This window comes from Dermacentor variabilis, chromosome 2 (genome assembly GCF_050947875.1).
Source record: "Dermacentor variabilis isolate Ectoservices chromosome 2, ASM5094787v1, whole genome shotgun sequence".
Classification (NCBI taxonomy): domain Eukaryota; kingdom Metazoa; phylum Arthropoda; class Arachnida; order Ixodida; family Ixodidae; genus Dermacentor; species Dermacentor variabilis.
Window position 1 is genome coordinate 272,230,596 of NC_134569.1, and position 22,904 is coordinate 272,253,499.

Sequence of the window (22,904 nt, forward strand, 5' to 3'; positions counted from 1 at the left end):
AATGGGGGATTTCTCGCAGCATAAATGTGCAATGTGCAAATCTCTACATTTCACTACGGCAAATGACTGTTATACGAATTTGTTTCTTTGAACCAAAAATGTCTCTCTTATGTCACTACGGTTGTGTAGTATCTTTGAAAAGAAGGGGTATTTCTTTCTTGCCTTTTGCAGCTTAAACGTGCAGTAAGCACACTTACGAAGTCTACTTCGCTCAGTTGGCCATCACACCACTCATACTCAGAATAAATGAGCCACCCATCCTTGTGTCCGAGGCTGACACATGGGTGTCTTTTTTTTAAGTGCAATATGTATCGTGTGTCAATGCTTATAATTTCTCAAACTAGTAAAGCAAGCTTCGGTTCTTGGTTGTCCCAAGATGGGTTACAAGTGTCTTGTTTAACTTTGCTTTTTTACAGTGTAACAGTGTGATGTGCAATGTTCTTTTCATTATGTTCACTTTTACATATTATGCATAAAAAAAAAAAAGAAAAGGGGAACCAAAGATATTTTGTGTATCATTTGTTGCCTTGGACATGGCTTTCACATGTAGAAGTGCCTGCTGTTAAAAAATTCTGTGATAGATAATCGTACCTATATTTTCCATTGTATAAAGATGACCAGAGTAGTCTATAAAGGTACGGATCCTCTCACAACATTATACATTTTATAACTGTGAAGTCGAGGTTTTGACGGAAGCTCGTCTGGTCAGGAGGCATCATGAAGAAGGGTAAAAAGAAGGACACCGACCACTGAATGAATGCATGAAAAGATGTTTCGGCTCCCCTGACGGGAGCCTTGTTCACAATGAAATCAAGGATGTGCGATACAATATTTATATGGCTTTAAAATATAACATAAGCAGCACGTGTAAATAAGGGGGAGGATTCCTTCATTCCGGTTGAGGTTGCTATCTATCATTTGGATTAGGAGGGATTCCAAGTGGTGTCTTGACGTCAAATTTCTTCTTTGATGACAGAAAGAAATAACGAAGAATGCTAGGCATAACGTTAAGAGACAGAAAGAGAGCAGTGTGGATCAGAGAGCAAGCGGATATAGCCGATACTCTAATTGACAGTAACAGAAAAAGATGGAGCTGGGCAGGTGATGTAATTCGCCGGTTAGATAACCGTTAGACCATCAGGGTTACACAATGGTTACCAAGAGAAGGGAAACGCAGTCGAGGACGGCAGAAGACTAGGTGGAGCGATGAAATTAGGCCATTCGCGGGCACTAGTTGGAATTAGTTGGCGCAGGACAGGGGTAATGGGAGATCGCAGGGAAGGGCCTTCGCCCTGCAGTTGAAATAAAATAGGCTGATCATGACGATGATGATCAAGAAGCCTGCTGTTCTAATTGCTCATTCAGTGAAATATTGGCCATGGCGCTTGATCTGCTCGTGATAGTGTCATATAAGGAGCACGGTGACATGGTGTCGTCCAGGCATGATCATGGGCTTGGACTCATCTTGGTTTAACAGGGCCTTTCCAAGTGATCCGACGATTCTTAAAAGACTGTTTGTATGTTTGTTTGGGTCAATCCATGGGTCAAGTTTCCATAACGAACTAAATCTGGGAACATTCTCCCCTTGTTCTTTGCATTTAAGCTCCTCAGAATAGACCGCCCGCTGCACTGAACAGACGATAACTCTTCCAGCTGGAGTGAGCTGATCCACAGAGGCCTGCTCGGGGCAAAATGAACCAGGTTCTGTACTGGTTGATGCCATATGAGAGGCATTGTGGAAGTTTCCAGCTGCCCACATGAGAACTGCCATCGCATGCTCCATCATGGCCCAGCTTGAAAAATGCTCAAACTTGCCAGGTGTAAGTCTCCCTGAGCTCACTCTGGTCATGAGGGCGCTCGCTTGGGGCTGTACGTTGCACACCTGCCAACCTGACGATTTGGAAATTTGTAAAACTATCGTGGCTGGGGGGGTAAGGGGGGGCGCGGCAGCATTCTTTTTTAAGGGATTTACCTTTTGCGACAAGCTTACTCACATTTTCACAACCGCAAGTGAAATCCGTGTCTTGAGGAGCAAAGAGTTAAAACTCCACTGGGGCAAAATTTATTTTTGCAATGATTTTGCTGTTGCCGACTTTGCCTGCTTCAGAAACTTCTCCGTGTAAGCTTGCTCAACGCAAGTACCACTCTGGTGCCTCTTGACCATCAGCATTTTGAGTGCTTTCTCACACACAGATGAGCTAAACTCTGTTTGATTTTTGTTCACAGTGCTGAATATTCTCTCACATTCAGCATTGCTGTGGGGAATGAAGAGAATACCCAGCATAAACATTGAAATTCTGTGGACCCTGAGCTATCTGTCGACACTTCAAACGCTTTCTAATTGCAACCACTGCATGTTGCACCTTGGCTCATTCAATATGTTGGCTGGAACCTGAAATGCTTGCAAGTTGGCAAACTGGACTTCAAGAGCGTCGATTGCTTCTTTTTGATTCGACACTCTACTGGGGTACGATAGCAGGGAACGCCACAATAAAATGACATACGCTGTTGAATGAAGCAGTTTCCAGAGCTTGTACTTGAGCAACTTCAGCAATCTTGAGATTGACATCTTCTAGCGGGAATTTGTGGCGAATGTAATTGCATGCTGTCGTTAAGTAAAGATGTAAAGCAGAGAAGAACTGCTCCCTCTCAATGCAGCTCAATGCCTCAACCACAGAGTAGGTTGTGCAGCCAATGACTACGTCTTCATCACTTTTCTGGTTCTCTACAGCTCCACAGTCAACTTCCAGCAATGAATGACATGCTTTGACAACACCTGTGTGCACAAATCTAGTCGGGAGATCCTTGAAAAGGCGGTTCAAGAGGCCTCTCAGTACATGAATCTGAGGAGCCTGTGCCTGAAGGAGGCAGTTTGCATTCTCAAAAAGTGGTATAACATTTTGGAGAAAAAGACAGCATGTGCTGTTTAGCTCCAATGACAAAAAATAAAACAGGTGCTCCTCACGGGTCATGTGGCTGGCTTGCCCAGAATCTTTGGTATGAAGTTTTTTTTTTTTGCTTGTGGTCCAGAATGAGCTCCTTTCCTCTTTAGTGAGAGTTCATCGCCGTCTATGCTTTTTTTCCCGAGGCCTGCAGCAGTCTTGTGAATATGTGTAGCAGACTTTGGGGTCAGTGCAGGGCTCTTGGGTGCTTGTGAGGAAGTCTTCAGAATTTGGTATGACTCAAAAAACAAGCTCTGCTTGTTGCACTGCTTTGTGTCAGACAAAAAAAAAAGCTGAGTAGCAGTTTCCACTGGTCAAGCAGCCTCTTCAAACACTTTCCCAACGACAGCCAACGTGTCGGTGAATGCTTCAAGTCGATCTTTCCATTTTGAGCTTTAGCTTTACTTTTACAGGAAGACATGAAGCTCCTTTTTCGGAGGCCAAGTTGATGAGATGGCACTATCAAACCTGGTTGGGCATCTCTCAATACAGTAGAAACACTGTTTTTCTTGCCGATCATGACATTGGCATTGTCCAACACATAGCCAACAGGTTTCCAACAGACGAGACTTCACCTCGTCCAAAACCAGATTTGTAATCCTGTGACCCGTCACTTGCCCTTGGATTGTCCCGAGCCAAAGAAGGCGGCTTTCGACTCTACTCGTTTCTTTAACAAAATATGTCGCCAGAATAGGGTAAAGCTGCATATCCCTATTGTTACTGCCATCCACAGCGATCGATAATACTTGCTGTTTTAGGGCATCCAGCAAAGGAGTCTCCGCGTTGGCGACCATTTCCCAAACAATTGACGTCGTATTTGTTTGTCCACAGGCATAGGATTTCGCTTCTTCGCACTTGGGGAACATCTGCTGGAAAAGCGGTCCGGCATGATCGCTGACACCTCAACGGGATGTTGTGTTCACTAAAAACGCCATGAAGAGGCATTCTGCACGAATCACATCGAGATCGTTGTCGCTGCATACAAAACTTGTTAGGCTTGGCTCACTGTCCGCAGCTCTCACGTATCCCTGATGCTTTTTCGAAGTGATGTGGACCTTGATGTCAGACTTGCCGCCATGCAAGATGTTCACATCACAGGCAAACGTGGTGCAGAATCCGAACTTCCTCCCTTTCTTCGAGGGCACGAAGCGCAGAAATTCTGCCATGTATGATTTCAAAAACACTTGGAAGTATTGTCAGGGGCCCACCATTGCACCGCCAAGCCACTACAGGCTGGAGTCACACTGCGCCCGATGCGGCAGCTAGTCACACAAAAGCAGAGGCCAACACTGCAGTGACTGAAACCGACTGAAGTCCAAGCCATGTTCACTGCTGAAGGTGCACTGCAGATATAAATATTGTGCTGTGATCAGCTGGGTTAACATCGGTTGGAACATAGTGCCACTGATCTGGCTATGTTTATCTTCTGATGCATTCCACCCGATTACTGGCGTACACGTCAAACCTTCTTGCCTCACCTGCCCGTGTGGACGCTCACAGCATCAACTGTTGCGTCCATTTCTCGTTCAGTGAGCTCTGCCAGCTCCATCACTAACACTGCAGCACACAGCCCGAGCTTCAGAAAAGTGTGTTTGGGAAGCAGCACCAGCTTAGATTTTGCCATAATGAACCCTACATAGTAGTGGGCACTTCTTAGATTGGCAACCTTTAGATATGCTACAGCAGCGATAGCAGTAGTAGATGCATCTGAGAAAAAGTGAACTTCTTTCCGGTGAGCTGTGGGAACTTGCATGTTCTCAAAGGCCCGTACAAATTCTTTCCATTTGTCCCACTCCTTTCTCCTGTCATCAGGGAGTGGGGTGTCCCACTGGCAGGTGTCCGTAACAAGCTCTCGAAGAAGAGACATTGTGAACCAGGCTATCGTGTGGGGGCCGAGACATCAGTTAAGTAAAAATTGAAAATTCACCTCCAAAGGACGAGGGACAAGTTAAGACAGGTCAAGCGTTTGTCCTGCCTTGACTTGTCCCTCATCCTTACTACGCTATAGCCCTGTTTACATTAATGCGACAGTGTCGCATCGCATCGCATTTCTAGCGCATCGCATACATGTAAACAGCGGTAATGCGCTAGGAAGGCGCATCGCATTAATGCGCCAGGCGAGGGTAGATTTACGGGCGCGAGTCGACTCTCGCGGAGCATGCAAACGCAGCATCATCGCATTAGGAACTATGGGAAGGAATTAGCTGAGGGACTGCCACGTTGCGCCGGTGAAGCTGCGAGACAGCAACGCCCGAAGCAGAAGCAAAATGGCGTCCCCCACGGCAACTTCGCTCACCGCAGCGTGCTCAACGCGAAACTATTTCTCGGCAATCAGCCACCAACGTGCACTCAGCCCACTACCCGAAACCAGTTGCACGGGAAGTTGGCTGCACTTCCCTTATACAACACCATGTGGCGCTACATTCTCGCGAGAGTTAATGCGCTACATGTAAGTGGCGTCGCATCGCCTTTCCCAAATGCGCTTCGAAATGTGATGCGCCACTGTCGCGTTCATGTAAACGGAGCTTGTGTTACTTGTATCATGGTCAATGTTGAAGCCTCCCCTTATATAAGATAAAGAATTCACTGACGATTACAATACTCCCTAATGCAAAATTTGAGCGCAGCTCTTTAAGTGTTTTCATTTCATGATATATTGAGACAAAATTTGAGAGAGACAATCGTCGAAAATCTGATCCGTGGGTCAAGCGTGTCGGCTTTTATGCATGACTCATTCAAGGTTCCAGTGTAATCGCTGGTGCCGCTTGGCTTTCAGAAAGTACTAAACAATTTGTGTCACACATGCTATCAGATTACAAAACCATCACGAACCATGACAATCGAAACAAGCGTGAACGAGACCAAACCAAGCAAACGAAACAAGAGCAGTGAGAGCTGACGCGAGCAGACGCGAGAAAACGTGAGCAGACGATAGTATGAAACGTGCACTTCGGCTGAGACCATATATGAGTACATGCATCGAGTGGTCGAGTGGGTCCGCATGAAGCCTGTTTCCCGGGCGCTCATCAATGGGTCTCTTCGATTTTCCACTTCTGGCTACCTGTGGGCTACCAGAGCTAGCCAGAACACCTTCATCTTTGTCGGGTTACCCCGCCCACTACGCCATGCACTTCAGCCGGCTGTTCCATTTACTTGGGCTGGGCAGTTCTGGCTACCCACAGGCTGCCAGAACCAGCCAGGACGATTTACTTCTGGCTGCTCTCTAGAAGTTCTCTGGCTAGCAGGTGACTAAAAGAGGCGATGAGTGCGCGCCGCCATCCTTGTGGGGACGAATTGCAATGCAGGCACTTCCGGACTTTGCCTCGCTCAACCAACTAGCTATGGTCATCTTCGGAATTCCTTACTTCTAGCGTTATGCTCTTCGGTTCTAATGCACCATTCCGCATCGCGAGGCGGTACGATATGAGCGGCAGTGAACCATTTGAAGCTTGTGTCTGTGTGTCCCATGAAGGCTTCTTCCCAGTGGTGAACAGCACGCCGTGCTCTCATGCGTGCATGTTATCTACATCGTGTTCCGCGCAAGTTGTAGACGCCCAGTCACACACATTGCAGTACATTTCCAGTTCATCTTTCTTTCGTGGTGTTCCTTTTCACATACCTCGCGTATGTATGCGGCGATATCTTCTTTTTACTGCAGTTAGCAATGGTGTCGCAGCTAGCCAATGTTCGCTTAGAACGACAGAAAGCTGAGCTAGTTGGTAAGGATTCATTATGCAAAAAAGAAGTGAGGCGTGCAGACAGGACACAAGAGTAGAGAAGTGGACAACATGAATGTCGACTCGTCGGCGTTCGTGTTGTCCCCTTCTCTACTCTTGTGTCCTGTCTGCACGCCTCACTTCTTTTTTGCATAATTAGCCCATGTTCGCTCTGTCTCTCCATCATATGCCTGGATGGCAGCTCAAAATCGATATGTGTTCGAAGTGCAGGCCATTGACGTTAAGAATGCACTGGTTGAGTAATAGGTACATGTAAATTAGCTTATTGCTCTCATGATGGTGACCAATAATGTTTTTCATGAGAAACTTTTCGCTGGTCACAGGCGCCGTGCATTTTCATGTGCCAGTCGCATCCCCAACTCCTTAAGGTGAGAAGAGAAGCACCTTCAGTCGAAACAAAGTTTCTGAAATTGAAGTCCAAGCAGGACAGCACGAAATTTCATGCCTATAAGACATACCCGGTTTAGAACGACAGAAAGCTGAGCTAGTTGGTAAGGATTCATAATGCAAAAAAGAAGTGAGGTGTGCAAACAGTTGATAGTTGCAGACAGTGCAGACAGTTGACAGTTGCAGCTGATAGTTGGCGTTCGTGTTGTCCACTTCTCTACTCTTGTGTCCTGTCTGCACGCCTCACTTCTTTTTTGCATTATGAAGACATACCCAATATCCTGATCTTTCATGTCTTGTCAAGTTATAACACAAGACCAACTCATCAATGTTGCCACGGTGGACGATGTGATCACTGTGAGCACGCATTCTCGAGCAATTGTTTTCGGGGATACAATCACTTAGTGCAATTTCGCGTCACCGCATCGGACGCATCGCAGGCCGTCTGTTGCGCTGTGCAAAGTGAGGTTGGCCCAGTGCGCGTCCTGTGTCGACTCACACGAAATCTCGCAAAAGTGATCATATATCTAAATGCAACTACAGTTCAACTTCGATATAACAAAGTACGTAAAATCGGCTATTTGCTTCATCAATCGAAATTTCTTTGTACTGAAATTCGACCTTTTATGCCAATAAGTACAGTCACTGATAGATTTTTCTTACACGGAAAGGGGCCACAGAATTTTCCGAATTATCAGGCAATCGAAAAAAGCAAATTTAGATGAGAAAACAATTCATTTTGATGAATTTGGGAATCGGCGAGGAATGATACGATTTCATGTCATGTTGACGATATCTTCACATCGACCTGTCATGGTTGCTTAGTAGCTATGGTGTTGGGTTGCTAAGCACGAGGTCGCCGAATCAAATCCCAACCATGGTGGCCACATTTTGATAGGGGCGAAATGCGAAAACACCCATGTATTTAGATTTAGGTGCCTGTTAAAGAACCCCAGGTGGTCCAAACTTCTAGAGTTCATTACTACATCATGGCTCATAATCAGATTGTGGTTTGGCATGCAAAGCCCCATTATTTTCATCTTCACATTGGCGGTACAAATTAGGCGAAGCCAGCCACGCTTTTGCGTGCACTACGCCCCCCTGGCTGATATAGCACTGAGACAATGCTATCATGAAAAGTAGTGGCAGCAGGAAGCGAAGGCTTCATCTGCCTCTTGCTCCAACAAGTCACTGAAACTCTAGATTACGCAACCTCCAATACACATTCTTACTCTGTGACAAGTGGGTCAGCCTCTGCATTTTTCGCTTATGCAGTATGACACCAGGTGTCACTACCTGTGCCTGCCTGTTTTAGTATGTTAAGGCCTATATGTGTTGGCGTGGCATGGTGGCAGTTGTGTCAATGCGAGAGTGGACATGATTTACTGCAGGTATTTTATACAGCTCGTAAAGTAGCTCGAATGAATGTTCAATGTTTGGCCATAAGGCAAGAAAATCCGGGATGATTACTTATGCTCACTGACGTGCCCAGTCAAAATGCTCTGCTAGCAGTGTTGACTGCTTAGGATTTCCCAGGATCTGAGGATTCTGTTCAGGTACCAGTTCAACGTCTGGCTATGGCACCCAGCCAAAATGAACTCCTTGTTTTGCCTGATAGGCGCATAACTGAACCCAGTGGTTCAATGCAGGCAGCTTCACAACAAATTACTCATGGGCCCAGTCGCCATGCTTCCTCTGAAACACCTAATGCTCATGTCTCTGAGCCTTCGTGCTCACATGCAGTTCTTCATACGTCTTCGCTCCCAGTTGTGCCTGAAGAGCACGTCAGTGAATCTTCGGATTCTTTTGGATCCTGTTCTTCACCTTCGGGGTCGCCTGACCAGCGTCAGTGTTCTAGGAAGCTCAAACGTCAAGTCTTCATCTCTACCCCCAGTCTCGCCTCGTGAGTGCTTAGCTGAGCAGCAAAGCTCAAAAGCAACTTTGTAAACGCAACCTCATGCACCGCAATTGCCTCTGTGATCAAAAAAGCGGCGCCAGAAACTGCACCACCTAAAAGATTTTATTTTATGATTATTTCATGTGTTCATATTTTCTGTTATTGCATTTGTGTGACATACCTAGGCAGATGTATTGTTGGCTGCTGTGCAGTTTATTTTGTTCCTATGTGTTCATTTTCTTATTACGTTTTTATTTATATTGGAAAAAAAAGAAGAAAAAAAAGCGAGTGCTCCATTTTGCTGCTTCTTGTTTTTAGGGAGGAGAGAGTTGAGAAAGCATGGCAAAGTAATGTATACCATTAACAGATGTATAATGATGCTTCCCCTGCCTTCTGTTCAATACACCTTCTGACAATTAGTATTGTATAATGTATACCCTTAACAAGTGTATGACGTTGCTTCTTCGTAGAATTATTTTTTTAAAAAAAGCGGGATGGTGTGACACGGGGGTTTCGGTTTCAAGACCGAAACTTAGTCTCCCTCAGGGGGCTCTGCGATAGTGACACTGAGCATATTGTCACGTGGAGTGACGAATGAATAACACAGCAGCAATACTGTGCAAGATGAAACTAACTTTTATTGGGCAAACCTGGGCCCACAAGAACAGGTTACATTTAAAGAACGGCGACAACGGCGAACACAGTTGGCAATCGTCAGAATCTGATCAGCGGGTCAAGCGCATCGGCTTTTATACAGCAGTCTTTGAATGTTCCAGGCTAATCATTGGGACCCGCGGGCCTTCCACAAAGTTCTACACCATTCGCGTCACGCGATGAAATCTGATAACACAAGGTTCGGCGACAACAGACAGTAGATAAAAGCATCGATAACTTTCCAGAAACTTCAGATACATGCAGGCGCGTCCCGTGCTGTGCGATAACATTTGTTAGGCGGCGAAACATGGTCGCCCAGTAAAGATAAGTACATCTGTCAATACCCCCTTCTTAAAAACATAGACCCGATGCTGCAAACAAACGAAAGTAATAAAGAAAAGCACTCGTAGCAAAGAAATCAACAAAATAAGGAAGTTCGTCAGCGTCCGTAAAAGGGTTTAAGGTGCACCATGTGGACAACTCCAGATCGTGCAAGGCGCCGCTGTGAATGCGAATGCCGTCTGGCATGACCTCATAGTCCAGCGCGCCAATACGTCGGATGACCTTGTAGGGGCTGAAATAGCGTCGCAATAGTTTCTCACTCAGTCCTCGTCGGCGTATCGGGGTCCATACCCAAACATAGTCGCCGGGCTGGTACTCGATGAAGCGTCGTCGGAGGTTGTAGTGTCAGCTGTTGGTACGCTGCTGGTTCTTTATCCGTAGGCGGGCGAGCTGTCGAGCTTCTACGGCGCGCTGGAAATAGGTAGCAACGTCAAGATTTTCCTCGTCAGTGACGTGCGGCAGCATGGTGTCAAGCGTCGTCGTCGAATTCCTGCCATAAACCAGCTTAAATGGCATGATCTGTGTTGTTTTTTGCACCGTCGTGTTGTAAGCCAATGTTACGTATGGAAGAACTGCATCCCACATCTTGTGCTCGATGTCGACGTACATTGCTAGAATGTCGGCGAGGGTCTTGTTCAGGCGCTCCGTGAGACCATTCGTCTGCAGACGGTAGGCAGTTCTCCTCCTGTGGCTTGTCTGGCTGTATTGCAGAATGGCTTGCGTGAGCTCTGCTGTAAAAGCCCTTCCTCTGTCGGTGATGAGGACTTCTGAAGCACCAAATCGCAGCAGGATGTTCTCAACGAAAAATTTCGCCACTTCGACTGCGGTGCCTTTCAATAGAGCTTTAATTTCAGCGAAGCGGGTGATATAGTCCGACGCCACGACGATCCATTTATTTCCGGACGTTGATGTCGGATATGGTCCCAGCAAGTCCATCCCGATCTGCTGAAAAGGTCGGTAAGGAGGCTTGATCGGCTGTAGTAATCCCGCTGGCCTTGTCGGTGGTGCCTTGCGTCGCTGACAGTCTCGACATGTCTTGACGAAACAGGCGACATCGGCGGTTAGGCGCAGCCAGTAATACCTTTCTTGTATCCTCGAGAGCGTCCGGGAGAAACCGAGGTGCCCAGCGGTCGGATTGTCATGTAGGGCGTGCAGTACTTCTGGACGTAGCGCTGACGGAACAAGAAGGTAGCTGGCGCGGACTGGTGGGAAGTTCTTCTTTATGAGTATGTTGTTTTGAAGCGTGAACGAAGGCAATCCACGCTTAAATGCCCTAAGGACAACGTCGGTATGCCCTTCCAAATACTCGACTAGGGCTTTTAGCTCTGGGTCTCCTCGTTGCTGTTCGGCGAAGTCTTCCACGCTTATTATTCCAAGGAAGCCGTCGTCATCTTCGTCATCTTGCGGCGGCGGGTCAATGGGGGCGCGTGATAGGCACTTGGCATCTGAGTGTTTTCGTCCGGACTGGCATGTTACAGTGATGTCGTATTCTTGTAGTCTGAGGCTCCACCGTGCCAGCCATCCTGAGGGGTCCTTTAAGTTAGCTAGCCAACACAATGCGTGATGGTCGCTAACCACTTTGAATGGCCTGCCATAGAGGTAAGGGCGAAATTTCGCTGTAGCCCAAACAATGGCGAGGCATTCTTTTTCGGTTGTAGAATAATTGCCTGCCGCTTTTGGCAACGACCGGCTAGCGTAAGCTATCACGTGTTCATGTCCATCTTTTCTCTGGACTAGGACGGCACCGAGGCCTAGGCTACTGGCGTCAGTGTGTATTTCGGTATCGGCGTGCTCGTCGAAGTGCGCAAGTACGGGCGGCGACTGCATGCGTCGTTTGAGTTCTTGAAATGCATCGGCCTGCGGCGTTTCCCACTTGAACTCGACATCACATTTAGTTAGCTGTGTTAGCGGCTCAGCGATGCGTGAAAAGTCCTTGACAAATCGCCTGTAGTAGGCACACATGCCAAGAAATCTATGCACTGCCTTCTTGTCGATGGGCTGCGGGAACTTTGCAATGGCAGCTGTCTTCTGCGGGTCGGGGCGGACTCCAGACTTGCTGATGACGTGGCCTAGGAACAGAAGCTCATCGTAAGCGAAGCGGCAACCGTGTCCATCACGTGCTGGAACGTTGCAGGCGCCGAGCACAGTCCAAATGGTATAACCTTTAACTTGTAGAGGCCGTCTGGGGTGATCAAGGCGGTTTATTCGTCGATCTCTTTCGTCGACCACAATAACAGGCTACATTTAAAGAACGGCGACAACGGCGAACACAATCGGCGATCGTCGAAAATCTGATCAGCAGGTCAAGCGCGTCGGCTTTTATACAGAAGTCCTCGAATGTTCCGGACTAATCGTTGGGACCCGCGTGCCTTCCACAAAGTTCTACACCATTCGCGTCACGCGATGAAATCTGATAACACAGGGTTCGGCGACAACAGGCAGCGGATAGAAGCATCGATAACTTTCCAGAAACTTCGGATACATGCAGGCGCGTCCCGCGCTGTGCGATAACATTTGTTAGGCGGCGAAACGTGGTCGCCCGATAAAGATAAGTACATGTGTCAATACCCGCTTCTTAAAAACATAGACCCGATGCTGCAAACAAATGAAAATAAAGAAAAGCACTCGTAGCAAAAAAACAAAAAACAAAATAAGGAATCACTTTTCTTTCAACCTGTTGTTTTAGCCAGGAGAACTGCTGTTTCTAACACTGTTTTCTAAGAGTTACACTTGATAAGGCGCCCATCTGCAACATGAAGCTACGTAAGAAAATTTTATTTCTATGGTGTCATTTTTCGCGTGCTTCTTGTTCATGGAATTTTGATCAGGGACAATGTTCGAAGAAAACAATATTAGAGTGAAATAAATCAGGTTTATCACTGCATTGCGCGAACAATGACCAATGCACTTCTATTCACAACATGTATGCAAGAGAAAACATGTCAAATGTTCTCAATGCACTAATTGAAAAAGTGAAAATTCTTGACCGGAATAAGCATGTTTGCAGTAACAAACAGACTTATTAGTGAATACTGCACATAAATGGGAGGCTGCTCTCGTAAACCTCAAGACACGAGGCTGGCTGCTGCGCTCAGCTGCTCACATTTGTGCCGCTTCTCTTTCAGTTTCTGAAGCAATACCTCCGAGACTGACGTCACCACCCCACTTGGGTAACTAGCAGCACTGGTAGTGACATCAGTCTCGAAGGTATTGCGTCAGAAACTGAAAGGGAAGCGGCACAAAAGTGACTGTATTACACAAAAGAAGAGGCCTGAAGTTGTGCTGTATTGCCATAGAGTGGCTCACAATCTAAAGAATGTCACCACTAGATACCAAATTCCGGTAGTGTTTTCTGCTCCTCAGAAACTGTCAATGTTGTGCAGCCGTATTTCTAAAACAAGTAAAAAACCAGGTTGTGAAAAGAACCACGCGAAGTTTGTAGATTGCAGCGTCGGTGTGGTATATAAAATTCCTTTGTCATGTGGCAAAGTGTATGTAGGGCAGTCAGGCTGCTGTGTTAACGAGCGCCTTAGAGAACATGAGCGATCCATACCAACAGGCACAGGTTCCCATTTGGCTCAGCATTGTAAAATATGCCAGTGCAAACCCATGTTTCGTGATACCACGATTTTGAAAAAGAGCCGTGACACCACCGCCCGAGAGTTATTGGAAGCATTCTTCATTCACTCACTGGGGTCACAGTGCGTTAGTGTGCCTTCCTTAACCTTGTACAGTGCTCAATAAGGTTTTTTGGATTCTGTCGCATGAGCGCGCTCTTGCGATTGGATGTTGGTGGTTCCACCACATGGTGCTGACTGCGCATGTTCCTCTAGTTTCAGCTGTCTATAAAGGAGTGACGCAATAAAATGATGTCAGTTGAGAGTAGCGCCTTGTCCTGGTCGTCTTTCTTGTATCTGTGGTTTTGCGCTAAACAAAGCATTCATGGATAAAGCTCGGAATGTTGGTAGAAATATAAAGGGATGTTCCTCCAACCATATAGAGTCATTTCAAGCAGGCAAACAGCCTATATGCTTTCAAATAAAGCATTAGGGGACCCCATAGAAGTGCCAGAAAAGCGAGCGAAAAAGTAGGCCCCCAGAACAGGTGCTGCCCCTTGCCGCAGCGGTATGCATAAAAGTCACGCCAGGTGGCTGGGCCGCCATCGGATCACCTCTCCCTTGCAGAAGGATAGAAAGTTGGGCGAGTTGCTATGGTAACATATTCTTGGATTGTAGTGCGAAGTGACAAACAGACCAGAAGAAGACGGGACGAGCGCCAAGAATAGTGCTCGTCCAGTCTTCGCGCTACAATCCATGAATATGTCACCTCTCTCTCCTTCCACCGTGGTGCCTACGCAACTTGGTGCACCGCACTGTGCTCTCGTTGCTCAGTTCGTGTTGAAGCGAGAGGCCACACAAAGGTCCATTCGCTCCATGATTAGCTCGCACCTGCTAGCGCTGATAAAGAGTTTCCGCGGTCACTGCACAAGACGTGTTCATGTTTGCTTGCACGCACGTGATACAGTGCTTGTTAATTTAGTTAGTAAGCAAATGTTTAAAAGCTTATATGGCCTATAAAACAACCATCCTTACTTTTCATTTGGCTTTCTACTAATTTGCTATCGCAGTCAATGCTTCAGGCAAAACTGCGACTTTTTTGGTTTATTGCAACTCAAGTGTATTGTGAGTTAATCTTTCTTTTTCCAAATGACAGAAAGTTGTACTTCTGTATGGAAGAATGAGGCACACGGTACTGTAAAGAACTTTTTTTTTTTAGGTCACGGCAAACGGGTGCGCGTTACAATTGAGGATGCTTAGAATAAAGCAAATTAGCATGTGCATGACGGCAACAAGAAATTGTGTCAGGCAAATGGCGTGCCCAGGTAGTTTTTGCATCTATCTAAATATTTCTGTGCTTTAGAAGTGCTGGGCAGTGGGATGCAAAACACGCTCAGGATGTCACCAATGGCTGCAGATTGGAAAGGCACGCTCCAACCGTGCAATGAAAATAATCCACAGCACAAAGCTTTGCCTCTTGTCCCTAATTTGCAGCGCTGCGCACAGGTGACTACAGTAACTGTGTTCGAAAGGCAAATGCGAGTTTATCATGCACACATTCAAGCAAGGGGAGAAACGGATGCCAGGATGAGTTGAAAGTATTAGACGACGCGTGTAATTGACATATTTCGCTTCGTACGGTAAGTTCGTCGAAACAGAAACTGTTCAACAAGAAAATTTATCAAATACAGTAAAGCACGAGAACTCAAGACACAACATTTAGGAATGGACAAAAGCCAAGCAGCGCTATGTCATTACTTTGCAGTGTAATTCAGAGCCAAAAAGCATCAGTGCTTGTGGGGCCACCAGGAAGAAAACAGAAAAAATGAATGCCGGCAGTTTTTCAGGCGGCATTTAATAACTGCAAGGAGCTCTAGAGGGATTGCAACTGCCACAGTCCCACGTCAAACCCGATTCCTACCATCACTGGCCTTACCACATCAGGGTCAAGCCGGCCGAAAAAGTCCCTCCAGGCACTGCTGGACTGCCAGAACTCGGTAAGTGACCACACCTGGGAACAGTGGTGGAACGATGGCCCCCGCTGCTGGCCACACAGGCTGCTCACTATGCAGTCCAGGTACTGGCAGAGATACAACAGAGCACTACAGAGGGGCGCAGCCAACCAGGGATGAACTTGAAATGCTGTGCCCATATTCACATTTTGTCTTCTGCAGCAATGTTTTCTCATTAATTTTGAACTGACAAGTCTGTAAAAGTAGTAAATATATTTGCTTGCAGCATTGTGAACAAGGCTGATGAGTTTTAAGCAATTACATTATCACAGAGTTCTCACATCACCGTAATCTGCATGGAGACATATCTAGCCCTATATCATTACCAGACACTATAACAGATGTCTCCACTGAGACACAAGAGCCACCGAGAGATTGCTTGCAGAGTGGTACACGCATAAGTGTGCGAAGGGTGCAACAACAGGGGGCACCCCTGTTGAGTAGTGCACCCTTTGAAGTCAATGCCAAAAGTCAACAATTGTGCTAAAGCGCAACTGCTTCTTGAGCCCCTACACAACCTTAAAGCTTAACACACATTTTTGTCGCATAGCTCTGCCATTACAATGGCACCACAGCCAAAATCATGTACGTTGCTGCATGTTGGGCTCTACGAGTGCCAATGCCTCCGAAGTATGACAGTCAGAAATCTCACCTGTGCTCCGACACAAAGTTCGGCACCAAAATTGTGCAGCATCTTACTCAGTTTCATCACCGACTTAATATAAGGTAAAGCATATTTTACGCTTCATATTTTGCAATCCTCTGTCCATACACTGCAGTAGCTGGGTATGAAAGTATAGCCTGCAGTGAATTAAATGCACAGGTGACAAAAACTGATGTGTTAATGAAAGAGGGCATAAGCTTTGCTACAAGAAAAATAATTTATTACAAAAACTGTGTTCAAGTGATGACCATGGCAAAGGAGCCACAACATTTCAAGCCTTTTCCCACTGACACACAATATCAAATACTGTAAAACTAAACCTTACACATTCACATCACAATGCACATCCACCCGATGCACCCAAGGGTGCTCAGACAAGTGTGGACCTGAGCCTCATACAGCTAGCCTCAGCATATAGTCTTTCTCACTAGCGAATATCAAAGAAATAAAACAATGTCACTTTCTGCCACATCCTGGTTTAAATTAATGAAATGCCCTGCATCTGAAATCAGAGCCATTTTAATCATACATTTTCATTTTCATTGTGATTATAGTGCATTGTGCAGAGAATGTATTTTTACAAGTTTGTTGTTTATTATTTGGTAGCTTGTTGTCTGCTGGCAAGGCTGCCTGGAACATGGGATTTTGTTTCAGGTGGTTTTGTGGCATGTTTGTAGACACACAATCAACAACATGATATCTGGACAAGAAGGTAGATGTGAGCTAGTAGTTTAAACACTGACAGATTAAGAAACAGTGCAGTCAAGCAGGACTAAAGGAGCATGACCGCACAGGCTATCAGCTGGTGGTTTTATTCAAAGGAACAGAAATGTGCACAAGAAAAATGGTGGGCAGCAATGCAGACCGCTAATGCCAAAAAGAAAAAATAATAAAAGAAAAAGCAGTGAATTATCAGGCACCAAATGAGGCAAGAGCTGTGACAGACTGGCCACTATCCCGGACTGCGTCCCCTATGCTATCTGAAGGCACTTGTAAACAATGCAAAAGAATTAAAATAAAACATAAAGGTGTTTAAAATATATAAAAAACTGCTGTTTCTATAAATCATTCAGTATTGCTTTGTCATGCTTACATGTCAGCCTAACTTTGCCCTGGAAAGAGCACATTACAGAAGATTGTGCTAAAGCACCCAGAACATTTGGCTATTTGTGCTGAACCTTGCATCATTCCAAAATCAGTAAGTTAGTCTGTATGGCCTTTGTTCGCCCAGGCTTTGCTTAACACTCTGGTCCCCTCACCAAGGGTACCTCCGTTTTGGGCATAGAATAAATTCAAAACGAGGTTGCTAGTTTCTTATAATGCAACCATTCCAGTACTATTAGTAAACTTAAATAGAACTCCAGCCATTGCATATTCCGTCGCTCTTTTGGGCCTATTTATAAAGAGTGCCACGTAGATTCAGCTCCTGCGCTCACACAATCAATTGAGCATTAAATGCATTTTTTTATAAAGAAGCTTTGTTTTCGTCTGCAATGCCGTATGCCATTACACTTTGTAACAGTACCATCCAAATGCCATGATCTCCATCACTGACCATGTCATTTCTGTGAGCACGTGTGCAAACATTTTGTCATTGTGCAAATTATGCATTTTCTTCAACTTGCAGCACGACAGCATAGGGTGTGTGCACTGAAGCTCGGCTGCAGTGCCTCGACGCAGGCTGCCCATTCGTAGTCGCTCCTCAGCAGAACTGTTCTGCCGGAGTCGCTGTGCAAAGGTATCTTGCTTGTCATATGTGGTTCTGCCTGGACACGAAAACTACGATTAAATGTTTCAATGCATGTGCTGTGTGAACTTGCCATATAACGAACTGGGTGGCATAGGTGTGAGCTTCGCCTAAATACGTAAATAGATCTCCGAGTATGGGCTTGTGTGACAGGATACATTAGCAGTGCATGGTGTGGTTCCCTAGGTTGTCTTAGCAGGTCAAGAACCAGCACAACTAAGTCAGCACTGGATGTCAGCATTCGAGGGCGGTTTTCTATGACATGCTTACGTAGCCGAATGTGTGAACAAGCATCTGAATTTATAGGCGAACAGTATATAGAACTCTGTTGGACTTCAACAACAGCCCGTATTCCTGCTGCAACTCTTTCCTAAATGCACAAAGGTACCCTGTACAATGGTAAGATGAACAGCATATCACCATGGTATTCCACAGGCTGATGTAAAAGCACAATCGCATGTCAATGGTTTTCCCAGCATTCATGGCAATTGCAGGCCTGACTGTGACGATCAAGCTGGACATGCGGCTTATTGCTATTCGTTGCCTCGTCGATCAGTCGATTCTAGACTAGAAAATGGCACTGGTAAAATGGCGTGCTAGCTAATAAGACTAACTTTTTCACGTTTTCGAATGACGACATTGTCACCATGAAGAAGTTTCACTTTCTGTGATTAGGAATGTGATTGAACTCTCAAAGTTACGCGCTTCAATGGTTGCGATTGCAATATTTTGAATAGACTGCAGCTCAGCATCGCACTCCATTGACATTTCACGCCCAGCGGACTACACTGATTTCACATTCTTAAAGGGCCATGCACCAGACACAGCTGCTCGCAGTCAACTTGATTACAAAAAGGCCGCAACAATGCGTCAACGCACCGTTCATTTATTCAACTCTGTGGTGAAGCGAGGGCTACTTCCCGCTGACAGCATAAGCTTTGCGAACTCACGGCTGCTTACACAGTAGGGTGCATGAGTTTTGAGTTGGGCTGACTGAACGCAGAGCTAAAACTCATCTTTCCTCCACTGTAAAAGCTACACTCCTCCATTTTGGAAGAAGATAATGCAGGCACTCAGGCATGCATTCATGCTGAAGCCTGACAGAGTTCAACGTAAGCACACAATACTTGCATGGCTGGAATTGCAGATGCCTGTTCACACATTCAGCTCCGTAAACACGTCGTAGGAACCCACCCTTCAATGCTGACATTGTTGTGCTTGTTTCTTGACCTGTTCTATCAAGCGCATGAACCACACCATGCACTGCTAATGCTTCCTGACAAGCAAGCGCATACTCAGAGATCGATTGACATATTTAGGGGAAGCTCACACCTACACCACAAAGCTCACTATATTGTATGTTCACACAGCACAATCAGTGAATCATTTAATAAGAGTTTTCTTGCAGAGGCAGAACCACGTGCAATAAAACAAGATACCTTTGCACACCAACACAGTGCAGAACACGTCTGCTAAGGGGCAACCACAAATGTGGCAACCCTCTGATAGTGAAATGTGGCTGGGCCCTTTGCATCAGGGGGAGGGGGCAAATCGAATATGCCCTAGCCAAGAATTAAACAGGAAAAAAAACCATTCCACAAACGCACACACAGGCACTGCGGTGCTTTTCTGCCATTAGTGCATGCATCGCCACAGTTCCACCACATAGTCCTATCACTGTGCCACGCGCCACCACTGTCCAAGCCCCGCTCTGGTGATGTGGACTGTCGTGTACTTCGCTGCACCAGCCGCCTCACCTCCTTCGTGTTGTCGCGCTGAGCCTATGGGATCCGCAAACCCCAGTGCCTGTATGGTGCCCTCTTGTTGGTGTGGACAGGCACAGTGCACTCGGCACAAGCACTGCCACATTCAAGCTTATGTGCATACACAGTTTCTCACTACATTGCCTGGAGGGAAACCTGGCGCTGCTGCACTGTGGTATGCATGGGAATGATGGCATACTGTGACATCAGATTGGCACCGTTTTCAGAGGGCCAGGACGCCTTGAAGATGCATCTGGCTAGCACCATTCTGTCCATCACAATGATTCACTTCCTACTGAAATAGCATGCAAAAAGCTCTTTTAGCTTTATTATAACACAAAAACATGCTTTGTTTAATTAAAAGGAGTTGTTATTGGATGTACGATTACAGCAAGTACCAGCAGGCTACTGAAGTTGGAGGACAGACAGCAAAATTCACATTCGCTCTGGAACAGTTTTTCGTCTGTTCTTGCTTTTCTTCGCTTGGTTATGCATCGTAGGTGAATAAACTTCATTGGAAGATGTAATATGGGCGAACGCAAACCTTTTATAAGGATTTCACTTTAAGAACCCATTATTTGTGTAGCCATATCCACGTTTTTAGACAAAGCCTCTCACGACATCAGCCAACACAAGCCTCGCAGTCACATATACTGTCATTCCCATTACGGCACAGCGCCACTTAGGAACTCCTATAGACGGTAGCAACAGATTTCCCTCGAGCTGCCATAGTGTGAAACTCTATGCATACACCATAGAGTTTCATATAATAATTACTAGACAGAACTCTGGCACTGGGATCGTTCAGCCACAATGGGTTTGTCTGATCTTGGTACTTGCGGACTGAGACATTCTTGTGGCTTTGTATATTACGCTTTGTCTCTTTTCATTGTCCTAAATTTCCAAGCGATCTACTTGTTTTCTAAGTGCAGAATACTCTGCGAACACTCAAAATCGCTACTAATTGCAGCGGCTCAACCTGCTGAGGTGGCCATATTGAAACACGCCAAGCGTCTCAAGACGCTGGCTTGACCGCGAGAAATTCATACGGGCGTTCTACGCCGCTTGTCGAAGCTTGCGTCCGTGGCGCAATGGTATTAAAAACCGGTGGCTACACAACCCCTTTCATTTCTACGTCTCGTGGCTATTTATTGGGCACTGAATTACACCCGTGTCACACGGGTGTTTGGAAGGCCTTCCAACCGATAGTCAGTTGACTCAAAGGTCAAGTTTGAGCTGCTACACGGGCGGTTTCGAAGGCCGCCGAGTCAATAGTCTATCGAGTCAACAGAGCACCCCTCAACTCTATCGAAATCTCGATAGCCTTTGAACAACGGAAGCGGAAACAGCGCGAACATGCCCTCTCGTTCACAGTGTACTCGTACTCACGGTTAGGAAGAACAAATCAAACCAAAATGCTCTGAAAATAATATATATGAGTGTTATTAATTATTGAATAAAGTATTTTTGCCACTTGATATGTGCAAACTGCACATACTCTCGACGACAGCGACGTATTTGTGTTCATTCCTTCCTTCATGTTGTCTGGTACGCTCTCCCTCTACTCCATGTGCTGCCGGCTGCCGTCATACCGCCGCCATAGCACTTTTAAGTGGTTTTAATGTTGTTTTACTTTTCGTGACATTAAAACGAAAATAAAGATCCGCGGCGCCACACAATTTTGCGAGAAATGCCTGAACCACTCAACGGCTTTTCAAAAGTACCATGTAGCAGCGCGACAGCTCCTTTGAGTCGATGGACGTCAGACTCTGGAGTTTCGCAAGACGCGTAGCGCCACCTGCCGGTGCGAAGAGGCAGTAATTGAGTAGTGCGAAGCCCGACTCGCTTGCTAAGTTGCCTATGCAGCTAGCGACGGCGAAACAACAATTTAACTAGATTTTGGTCCATATTGCGAGTGTTTTGCGCATTTAACACCCAGACAGAGAGCTATGAATTTCTACGCTAGTCGGACGCGCCGCCGAACTGCCATAAAGCGCTTGCTGGCTCACTTTTCAGACTGATGGCGGAAACGACGGCAACCGCGATAGCTCCGCGCGCTACGAAGAAACGCCACAATCGACGCTACTGTTGTGTTGTAAATTGCCATGAACGTGAAGGACGGAATAACAACGTTCAGTTTTACCGATTTCCATCGTGATCGTATGAAGGGGAAAGGCGAGAGCGCTGGATACGGGCCGTTCAACCTATTGGGTAATCAGATTACTTGCATTCCTCACAACACATCGGCTCGCATGAGAAAGTGCGACAATTTTGTTCTTCTGTAATTGTGTTGCGTAGCCCTGACGGAGGACCGTGGTAACCAAGCAAAAACTCAAGAACTTGCAGCCGCCACTTCGCTAGTAACAGAAAAAACAACGTTGCGAACCATCCTGCTTATGTGCCATCGATATCTCCACCTTTTAACAGACGTCCGCCTCCGCTTGACTCAACAAGTGGAACGGAGAGATTTGGCAGGTCAGTTTAACCAAACACTTTGGTTCGTTTATGAATTCAAAATCCTGTTCTAGAGCATCGTTGTATCGCGAGCTCATTTCTACTTTCGGTATTTTGTATGTCCTGCGCCGATACAAGCACGCTTCGCAATGTGCTGAGCCTACTCGACTGCGTTTTTCAAATGTGAGCAATGAAGTTGCTGTAGGAGCACTGGACGAGTAATTGCGAAGTAACGCACGTGTGTAAAGAAAAAAAATGTCGCGTGTATTTACATTTATTTGTGCGCGCTTGTTGCTCGAAGTGTCTGCAAAAAGTTCAAATTAAGGTATGAGCGATGCTGTAGCTCCTGCGAGAAAGAAAGATGCAGCGCGTAGGCACTGTAGGAAGCTTCTTTCGTTATGATCTCACACTGTTTGCTGCCTTGGAAAACGTTTTCTGTTTGCTGCCCTAGAAAAAGTTATGAAAGGATACTCTCTCTAAATAATTGCGAGACAAAACATTACGATAAATTACATAAAAATATAGGAGATACTTAAGTCTTGTGTTCAGGACATATTCAATATGAACCAATTTGAAATGCTTAGATTTTTATGCTGATATGCATACAGACAACCCTGATGCTCTCTGTACTTGCGAGTTGCAGCACGCCGAAATACCACTTGAGACTTTATTTTATATTGTACACGTACTTCGCTCTGCTGAGCTTCCTTTCCGAAGCGTGGATGGGCGGAAGAAGCTTTCCAGGTCC

At 46.0% G+C, this 22,904-nt stretch overlaps 1 protein-coding gene across 8 annotated transcripts in view; it reads right to left on the reverse strand.

Annotated features, from left to right (window-relative positions):
• LOC142573306 (COMM domain-containing protein 8-like) overlaps window positions 1-22,904 on the reverse strand; it is a 144,909-nt gene that overhangs the window by 121,022 nt on the left and 983 nt on the right. For 7 of the 8 annotated variants that reach the window (XM_075682974.1, XM_075682977.1, XM_075682979.1 and 4 more), the window contains exon 2: window positions 15,453-15,596. The exons of the other annotated variant lie outside the window; for it this stretch is intronic. In XM_075682974.1, coding sequence (XP_075539089.1) covers window positions 15,453-15,596 — 144 coding nt within the window. The remainder of the gene's footprint in view (window positions 1-15,452; window positions 15,597-22,904) is intronic. 8 annotated transcript variants of the gene reach the window in all.